We start from the raw sequence: 10,917 nt of genomic DNA, 5'->3' as shown, positions 1-10,917 counted from the left end.
GTCTGATGAAACCAGGATTGGTGTATTGTCTGGAGGGAACTTGTGCAATACATTCCAATGATGAAGCATGGTGGTTGCAGCATCATGCAGTGAGGTTGTTCCTTAGTGGCATTGACTTGGAAAGTAGACTGTATTAAAGGAAAGCTTAACGGAGCAAAGTACAGAGATATCCTTAATGAAGGGCACTATGGACATGAAACTTAACTGACTGTTAGTGCAAACCAAAGCCAACACAAGAGTGGCTTAAGGACAACTCTGGAAATGTATTTGACTGGCCCAATCAAAGCACAGACTTGAACCCACCTGAACATATCTGAAGAGACCTGAAATTAGTTGTCCAGCTTTGTTCTCCATGCAACTTTACAGAGCCTGAGAGGATCTACAGGGAAGAATGGCAGAATAATCCATAAATCCTGGTGTGCTGTGCTTGTGGCATCAAACCCAAGAAGACTCCAGGCTGGAATTGCTGTCAAAGGAGCTTCAAGTATTGTGGGAAAGGGCCTGAATACTTGTGTCAGTGTAAAATGCCATTTTTTTTATTTTTAATAAATCTGCAAACATTTTTCAAATACTTTTTTTGCTTTGTCATTCTGGGGTACTGAATTTTGGTTGATGAGGAAAAATGAATTTAAATGAATTTGGCATAAGGCTGAAACCTAACAAAATGTGGCAAAATTGGGATTAATAAAGTATCTATCTATCTATCTATCTATCTATCTATCTATCTATCTATCTATCTATCTATCTATCTATCTATCTATCTATCTATCTATCTATCTATCTATCTATCTATCTATCTATCTATCTATCTATCTATCTAAAATGAAAGGATCTGAATACTTCCTGAAAGCACTGCGTATGGCAGGTAAAAAAATCTAAAGTATTTACTGTAATTATGAAGTGTTACACATGGGATGTAAAATATTATTACACTGGTCATGGGGTGGGGCCTGAAAGATCAAAGTACAATACATGAGAAGAACCTAGGAGTCCTAAACAAGTCATCACCGTCCACATCCAGACAATGCACAGAAAGAGATAGAAAGAGTTCATAAATTGTTTGTTCACATTGGCACCCGCACTGTGTTGTTGACGGTTATTCTTAAACTATACAACACTCTTGTGAGGCCTCATGTGGGATGTTTGGTGTTATTCTGGCGTCTGCGTTGCAAAACAGGCACTAGAGAGAAATCCAAAGAAGAGCAACAAGGCTCACTGCAGAAGTGTGGGTTATGAGCTGTGAAAGATACACTTGAAGAGTCAAACCTTGTCATTTTAAGCAACTGAGGGTTCCTCGTTAACTGTGGCATGTTTGAAACATTCATAATTAGGATGAAAATTAGTATGGTGGGTCCGATAAGATTTGATGAACATGTGCATCTGTGAGGGAGAGAAAAAAATGAAAATGGAATTGCGATTGTTTTGTATGTTTTGCTTTTCTTTTTTTTTTGAGATTTTGCAGTGGTTTAATTTGTTTCATTAATAGGAATATGTCACCTATATGACATATTTACATTAGGAGCAATCAAATTAAAATTGCATCAATGGCAGCTCTATAAACAACAGTTCTGCAGCATCCATAAATGCAACTGAAATTTGTGTATTTAGATCACTTATTCTGAAACTTACACTAAAACATAATGAATTATAAATTTGTTTTTAAGAATAAGCCGTAATGATCGTTCATGGGTGAACAAATGATGACAGTTGTCGTCTTTCAGATGTAGACTGATAAAATAAACCAAACAAATGCGAGATAAGCAAAGCGAGGCATCACTTTCTCATTAAAGACTAAACATACTAGAGCCCAGACCTCATGATACGATGTACTAAGAAAGAGGTCGTTAAAGACTTCTCGGATCCAGCCGATGTGACCGCTCAAATAACAGCGAATTTGTCTTCTGCAATTGTGGTTGTATTTCTTACTTCTTATATCCATTTATTCCATTTCAGGTGTTTATCGTGTGCAAACAGCCATCCTTCCATGATTTTCAACTTGATTTTAATTTCCTTGGTCACAGACAGCCGGGAGCGTCTCCCTGAAATCAATTACGAACCCAAACCCGAGGGGTCGCCAATACGGCACACTGTATACAATTTACTTGGGGGATCGAATCTACATGGGCCGAATACATGGCGCACACGGCGAGGAGGATACAGTGGGTAACGAATGGCGTAGTCCCACTTTGGGTGTGAGAGGTATAATGCAATAAATACCATGTAGTTTACGTTCATATACGTATATGGTAATTGCCTATTGTGATTTTTTTAGATTTTAGTGCTTCCAATAAGAAAATGCAGCGAGGTGAAATGACAATAACTGCTTATATGCTGTTGAAGAAGAAGAAGAATGCAGTGACCATCGTGTCCGCATGCCGCAGCAATTATTGTCATTTCAAGTCACTGCATTTTGTTGCAGTGCGCTGCCCTGCATATGTTATTGCAAGTACCAAAATCTAACAAAATCACAGCAGGCGATTAGCATATATGTACATAAAGTATACAATTAATTTTAAACAGATATCTGGAACTGCCATATTTTCGTGCTGCGTTTGTTGCTCGCGTTTTATTGTACACCTTATCCTTTATATCACATGTTGCTATGAATTTCAAACCTGTTTTATGTCGACAGAGGCTTACTTAATAGCTTGGAAATTTTACAGTTGAAACTAGATGTGTCATCATGTTTATTTATTTATAGTGTTGATGAGAAAAAGACAATAAATCATACACAAGCCTATATCTGATATATCGTCTGTTCGCTCAACTATGGAATGTGTTTCCTTCACATATAGACAGACAGCCGCTCATAATTGCATGTTATATTTCTGTGCCCTGTATGATGATGATGTATTTCCTGATTCATGTGCTTAAGAATGCACTAAACTTATTTTGAAAATTCGTTGGTTTCGGATTATCTTTCATATATGGCGTATTAAATATTTAGTTCGGTTTCATATTAATTTATTTCTAAACGGTAATAAAGTCCGTTTAAAACTCAGTAATGTCCTTATCACTGAAGTGCATCTATCTATCTATCTATCTATCTATCTATCTATCTATCTATCTATCTATCTATCTATCTATCTATCTATCTATCTATCTATCTATCTATCTATCTACTCCTAAAAATACTGTTTTTGATGGCACTTTACTGAGTTATGTGATTCCTCATTGAACCATTGCTTGACAAAGACCCGTTTCATTGCACATAATATGCTCTTTGGGCTGTGAAAACGTTTTTAATATGTGAACAAAACAGAAAAATGTAATGTCTACCTAAGCAGGATAAGAACAGTTCAAGAAACCCCGAAGGTGTTATTGTATACCACGAGAGCCCTTTAAAAATCAGGAATCCATTGGCATTTTATAAATCTGTTATTATCTGTTCGGATCTGAATAAAAAGGTTCTTTCTGTAACCTTTACGTGGATATTTCTTTCAGTGAACCAAAAATGGTTTCATTATGGCATCGCTCCGAAGAACCACTTTGGCGCATTTGTTTTCAATAATTTAAAAAGAACGGTTCTTTGATGGCACTTAACTGGGTTGTATGGTAGAAGAACCAAGGGTTCTTTACATAATGTAAAGAATTCTTTACATATAAAATTTTATTTGGGCTTCGCGGGTTTCCAAATATGCCGGGCAAAAGAGAAATATGAAATGTCTAGTATCGGCTATATTGCAGGATATCAAGAAAACTTGAACTTAGCCTGTGTGATTGTGTGCAGCTGTTCTTGAAAATTAGGAACACTTTTGTATTTCACAAATCTGTTATTATCGATTTATGATTATTTATAGAATCAGTAACTGATCTAAATAAAGGGTTCTTTCCTTCTTATAGAGGAGTCTTTAAACTTAAACTTAAAACTTAAAATAGAACTTTAAATGAGCCACTTTGGCACCTTATTTCTATCTATCTATCTATCTATCTATCTATCTATCTATCTATCTATCTATCTATCTATCTATCTATCTATCTATCTATCTATCTATCTATCTATCTATCTATCTATCTATCTATCTATCTATTATATATAGTGCCTTTCTATCTATCTATCTATCTATCTATCTATCTATCTATCTATCTATCTATCTATCTATCTATCTATCTATCTATCTATTATATAGTGCCTTTCTATCTATCTATCTATCTATCTATCTATCTATCTATCTATCTATCTATCTATCTATCTATCTATCTATCTATCTATCTATCTATCTATCTATCTAGGGCATTTCTGTCTGTCTGTCTGTCCGTCCGTCCATAAGGTTTGTATGTCTTTGCTTGGAAAATAAATCGAAAACGTGGCTGTTGAGATGATTTCTGATGTAAGGTATCATGCTAAATTTTTAGGACCTTAAATTAAAGAGCTTTGGTAATTAATAAAATCCCAAAATCTTTACACCGAATGTAGTCTGCGTCTCTTTTTTAGAAAGATTTAAATAATAACTGATTTGTCACGAGGAAATTTTCGAAAAGAGCGTTTAAAATCTTCAACAGACAACTCTTCTTACGTGCGAAATTCCAAAGTGTTTAAGAATGAGTCATTTAGGCTGTACTGTACTCATCGGTGACAGTGTCATTAATCGATCTTCCCACTTTATGAGATTATATGAAGTGTTCGTTGAGAAAATTTGCTTTAAAGTAAAATCTTTCTGATACAAACTCAGTCATTTCCTCCACGATTTCAATCAGATTAAGACGTAATCACTTGCATATTGACAGTTTTAACAAGTAACTCATATTTAGTTGTTTTCCTTTAACTAAATAGGCTGATTCAGACTTTCACTGACTCATTAACGTGACTCTTTAAAGGCATTTCTTTCTTTAATTGCCTGTAGTTGTTGGTGTTGGCGAGTTTTTCCTTTGCAGAGGAAAAATAATTTTTCCAATTCAGGATGGATATTTTTACAAAATATTGCATTTCTTATAGTTCCAAATCATAACATTAAGGGTAGGTAAAACGTGATAAACTACAAAAATATGTATATTAATGCATAAATATCGGATTTAACGTTATAAGCTTATTTCAGAATGAAAAGTCTGAACGCGATTGCGCCTTTTGAATATTAGATAGCAATATATAATATATATATATATATATATATATATATATATATATATATATATATATATATATATATATATATACTGTACATATATGGTATAGTATAACAAAATGAAAAATGCATATCTTATATGTACTCTTACTTAATGCTGTTCTGACTATTATGCGATGCATTGACATCCCGTCCAAGATGGCTGGTAATTACCTTGTGCCCGATTCTACCAGTAGACCCTGTAATCAATGAAAACGGTTTTAGAAAATGGGGGAACGGGCTATAGTTGTATAACTGATGGCAATCGCAGTGTTTTTGTTTACTTCTTGGTTAAAAAAAAAATCAGAGAAATATAATCATTTAATCCTTGCAATCTTAATCAGTGCCAGTTTTTCAAAGGACACAAGGCACAAATTAACCCTGTGTTTCACCAATAAAATTATACCTCATATTGATAGTGTTTGTCGAGTATATACACCAAAGAGTTACACAATAACCTGCGATATTTCGTTTATTTTCAGAAATAATACACAATAATGATACATTCAGATTTTAACAGTATATATAGGGTTGCCGGAACATTCAAAACATGAATATTGTGCATATATTTCGTAAAAAAACAAAGAAATAAAGTAAGAGGAGAATACGACAACCTCCAAATACTGCAAATATGGACAATGAAAAAAAAAGTAAAAATTGGACCATTGAAACATAAAATGAAATCAGCGAAACACCTGGAAAACTGTGCAATGTCGAAACTGAATTACTAAAAATCTTAAAAGATTATAAATGAGAACTATGTAATACAAAGTACTCAAGATTTCGAAATATAACAATATACTGCATGACGCGATTGCTTAGCAGCGGAAGCTAAGCCCAATCTTTTTTTTTCACGTTTCAGTAAATATGCATTTCCAAAAATGCAAGCATTTGAAATAAAATGAATACGTTTATTAAGTGTTTTAATCACATTCAAGACAGCTACACACACGAAAAAAAAAACACCAACGCGTGCGTTCTTCAAGTTATAAAATACAAACAAGAACTCAGTATGAGGGATAATCACAATGGCATCATATTTTCCTTGGAAAAATACATAACGCATTTGGCATGCTTCCTTTCAGTAATAATACTTTTGGAAAGTAACTCGCTTTCCAGCTCTCTCTAAGCATTTTTTAACACATATAGAGTAATGTAATAGCACAGGGCGAAAATGTATTTAAGTAGTGTGTGTCCGATTTAGAAGAATGTAGCGGACTTTTTTTTAAAACTCTGATTTTACAGTCCTGGAAAAATCTTTGCCTCCTGCACGGCCTCTCACCATTGACCGTGAACGGTTCTTGCACGTGGCGAAACTGCTGAAAGGCGTCTGTCTGGGACTTAATCTCGCGATAGCTTGTTTGCTTTCCCAGCAGCAGCTGCAAAACGAGATTAAGGAATCAGATTTCTTCATATTTCTAATATTTAGTCGTTAAGTAATTTTTTTATTTCTAGATTTTCGTCATTTTATCTAAATAATAATACTAATACTAAAATAAAATAGTTTTTTGGTAATGTAGTTTGCATTTTTTTCGTTTTGTGCTGTCCAGGTGTATTAAATGCATTATTATGACAACAACAATAACGACATCAACAAACACTACTACTGTTATCGCTATACTACTACTACTACTACTACTACTACTGCTATTGTTATTATTGTTGTTGGTTTTGCTGCTGCTGTAGCAGTAATAGTACATTCTTAAAAATAACGGTTCTGTAATGGCACTTTACTGAGTTGCGTGGCTCTCCATAGAATCATTGGTTGACCAAAGAAACGATGTTGGCATATGAAGTTGGTTCTTTAGGCTTTGTAAAGGTTCCTAATATGTGGACAAAAACATAAATGTTTAATTATAGCAGGCGGATAGCAGACCAAGAAAACCTAAGTTTAGCCGGCGTTACTATATAGAGCAAGAGTTCTTCTTCTATCGGGAATACTAAAGGTATTTCACAAATCTACTATCTTTAATTCATGGCTATTTATGGAACCTGTTGCAGATCAAAATAAAAAGTTCTTCCTGGAACCTTCATATAGATGGTGCTTTTGCAGACCAAAAATGGTTCCCCTATATGGCTTTACTGTGAAGAACCACTCTTGCATCTTTATTTTTAAAAGCGTACGTACTAAACTACTACTACAACAACTAATAATAATAATACCAATGATAATAATAATAACAATAAGAATAATAATAAACTTGTTAATTTAAGATGTAAAAAAAAATCGCAGAACAAAATCGCCAATGTTAAATTAAATAAATATAGTGGTACATCCTAAGGTGTTTAAACAACCCCTGGAGTTTCCATATACACAAATATAATTTAACACTGACAATTTTGCTGTGTGCCATTAATCACTTGGAAAACAAAATACTGTTACAAGTAAACAAATACAGCGTAAATTAATTTAGACACCTATACCTGAAACACGGTAAAACAGCAGCATATTTAATTTACGACATTAATCATTTCTGTCACTCTGAGCTGGTGCCTCATAGCAAGTTTCGCGATATAGCATGGACGTAAAATGTTTCGGTTTAAATCTACTTTTTTATGTTTTCAGGTATGACTTTAAAATGTAAAAAAGAGAAGAAAAATAGATTATGATAATTGTATCAGTCTTTGGAAATTACGCAAGCCATTACAATCAATTTTATGCATGAATATTAACTTATACATTCCATTCGGTTCACGAGAACTGGTAAAAAATATGAAATTCGAAAATAATAATAATGATAAAATGCATTATGATTTTTTCACACACACTTTTCCTGTTCAACATCTGTTGTTTTTTCCAGGTTCATTCACACATGCTCATTCATTACGTTGTGCAGGAGATGGGGTCAACTTATAGCATGCTGTTAAATATACACACGAAGTTTCAAATATACTTCCTTATGTATGCTGCAGTCTGCTCAGCTTTTTTGGTTTTAAAAAAAAGACAGTGCCTGTTCCCTCATAAGCAGTCTTTTCTTTTTCATCCTCCGGTTCTGAAACCAGATCTTCACCTGCTGATCGCTTAGATTAAGTCGGTCCGAGAGTTCCCTTCTCCGTTGTCGTGTTATAAATTCGTTCATCATGAATTCACCTTCAAGTTCAGCCAATTGCAATTTGGAATACGGTTTTCGTTTTTTGCGAGTCCGGGTGTGCATTGGATACCAAGGAGCCCCTGAGAAGAAAATGTCAGAATTGTGATTATGACAGGAACACACGTGTAAAGTGACTATCTATCTATCTATCTATCTATCTATCTATCTATCTATCTATCTATCTATCTATCTATCTATCTATCTATCTATCTATCTATCTATCTATCTATCTAGAAAGAAAGAAAGAAAGAAAGAAAGAAAGAAAAGAAAGAAAGAAGAAAGAAAGAAAGAAAATAAACGTGTTCTATTTTCTATGTAAAAAAAAAAGTTAATGCGGCTATGTGCAAATTCGCAGAGCTGACAGAAAATAAAAAATCATTGCGTCCCGATTACGTTCCTCGTACACTTAAGAGCGATACCCCTAGACCCCTAGCGGTGATTGGCAAATTTGCAATTAAATAAAACTGCTCAGGCAAAGGGTCTAGCTGAGCAAAACAAACACAATTTGTTCGAATTCTAACAAATGTTGGTTAAGACGTTACAAATATGTCAGTAATTTGTCTTTCACATAGTAATATGTTGCGTAACCATAGCCATTTTTTTCTATAACTCTTATCTGCACATTCCGTACACTTCGGTTCAAATATGGTGCACGTTTGTGCTTTACTCGCTCAGTGAAAATGTTATTATTGCGGCGTCCCTAATATTTTTTAATATTTAAGACAGTGATGGACAAAGTGTTTCGAATAATTTGAAATATTTGGCTGCTTGTTTAATGTACAGTACACGCGACTTCATTCCCATCTTTAATATATATTTAATGTAAAATGTGTACAGTCTGATGCACATCTTCGGCGTATAAATGACATTTGTTAATAACACTAAACCTTTTTACTTCGTGTTCTTGCAACAAATAGATTTAGAGTACTTGAGCCCCAACTCTTTCAGACCCGTACTCACCACTGCCTGCCGGTACGCCGACTGCGTGGTTTGCTGGAGAAGACATGGCTGGAATCTCACTGCCAGATGTTTTAGTTCCTTCATTGAGAAGAGACGAGCTAGAGTCCGATTCTAGCGATTGACAGGAAGGGGGATCTTGAGATAAACTCTCGACGTTGGGGTAGTCATACTTGGGGAAAGTACCGTTGCTGTTTATCCCATTATGGATGCCGTGCTCGGGCACCATAGCACTGTCCCTAACTCTCTCCTCCCTCTTGAGGCTCGTGTTCTCGGTGCACACGTCTCGTCCGCTGCCGCTGTAGTAACATTTGCTGTCTTCTGTCCTGCTTATGTCGCAAGCTCGGTTAAAAGAGGGGTTAATGGGCATGTGGTTGCTAAGGTAAGACTGAGGATATCCATTGCATGGCTCGGAAGAAGTCCATGGGAGAGAGCAGACATTGTCCCTCCTCGGGTATGACAGAGATGGTAGGCCTGCCAGCTGCCCGCTAGATGCCCTAAAATTAGGAAAGTAAAAAGTGTCTCCTGTGTGAATGTTTACCAAAGGTCCCACAAACCCGGGATTAAGAAGATTATGCTCGCCCATTTCCGCGGGCCTGACCAACAGCTTCTACGTTATCGCAATCTGACATTAAACATAGTTAAACCTAGAGATAGATTTGATTGGTTCGCCCGTTGTCACGTGACCGGACCAACATACGCTGCGATAGTGCCACCCACAAGGGCAATTTGAGACAAAACAAAACATTAACTTCTGTATTACGTTTTATATGCTTTTTAAAATACTATAAAACATTTTATTAAAAAGGAATCTGGCTTTTTTTGTGCTCTTGGCACAAGAAACGAAAAGATTTTTTATAACTACACTGTCTCAAGTTGCACTTAATTTCCTTAATAGCTGACAAAAAGTCTTTGAACAGTATTAGTGCGCAAATCGCCTCTATCTTGTGTAGGACTAGCGGGGTTTACAGATTTCATTATTTTTCAGCAAATTACTGTTGCATTCAATGTCACATAAAGCCCCGACGCCTATTTTATAGCGTCGTTTGAAAAAAGACTAACACTCAATAGCCACGCTGCACTCATATTTACAGTAACTAGGTCAAGAGGTTGAAAGCTTTCTACTCTGTAAAGAAATTACAACGATGAAAATGTAAAAAAAAAAAAAAAGTGTACATTTTCTATTCTTTATATAACACCTTCCCCACACATCAGAAGGATAACTTGAAAGGGTCGTCTAATTGAAAATTTAGAAATTGATTAGTGGAAAGCAAGCTACGGATTGCCACCTTCAAATTTCAACACTACGATGAGATCAGCTTGAAAAATACACGCGTATGATATCCGTTACGTGTTATCGAATGCATGGCTGAATTATAATTATACAGTCGTCGCCATACTTGTGGAGGCAAACACATGGCAGATGACAGAATCAGACTCAGGAGCACATAAATACATCACCGACCATATTGAACTGATGTCACACGTTCTGCTCATCTTCACTTGTCTCGAAGATCCGCTAAACGTTTTAATTTCCGAGTTCCAATTTGTCTCTGTTCTCTTATTGCTGTCTAATTACAACATTATCGCACAACAAGTGTGTTTGAACGTTTTTTTATTATTGTTTATGTGGCCGACGCCTTTTATCCACATTTGAGAGATACAAGTGATTACATTTCTTTTTTTCTTTTCAATTGAAATACAGGCAGGTGAAGCGATTTGCTCATGGTCACACAGAGTCAGTAGCGGGACTTGAACCCATAACC

General features: G+C 35.3%; 1 protein-coding gene across 1 annotated transcript; it reads right to left on the bottom strand.

Annotated features, from left to right (window-relative positions):
* Positions 1 to 7,713: 7,713 nt before the first annotated feature.
* On the bottom strand, positions 7,714 to 9,737 carry hoxc12a (homeobox C12a). Its single transcript, XM_028796238.2, has 2 exons — positions 9,155 to 9,737; positions 7,714 to 8,274 (listed from the first exon to the last, which is right to left on the bottom strand). The coding sequence occupies exons 1-2, from the start codon at positions 9,735 to 9,737 to the stop codon at positions 8,036 to 8,038; spliced, it is 822 nt and encodes a 273-aa protein (XP_028652071.1). The 3' UTR covers positions 7,714 to 8,035.
* Between the last annotated feature and the right edge of the window lie 1,180 nt (positions 9,738 to 10,917).

This window comes from Erpetoichthys calabaricus, chromosome 3, assembly GCF_900747795.2.
Source record: "Erpetoichthys calabaricus chromosome 3, fErpCal1.3, whole genome shotgun sequence".
Lineage (NCBI taxonomy): Eukaryota > Metazoa > Chordata > Cladistia > Polypteriformes > Polypteridae > Erpetoichthys > Erpetoichthys calabaricus.
Note: the sequence above shows the minus strand (reverse complement) of the source record. Positions and strands in the feature narration are given on the sequence as shown.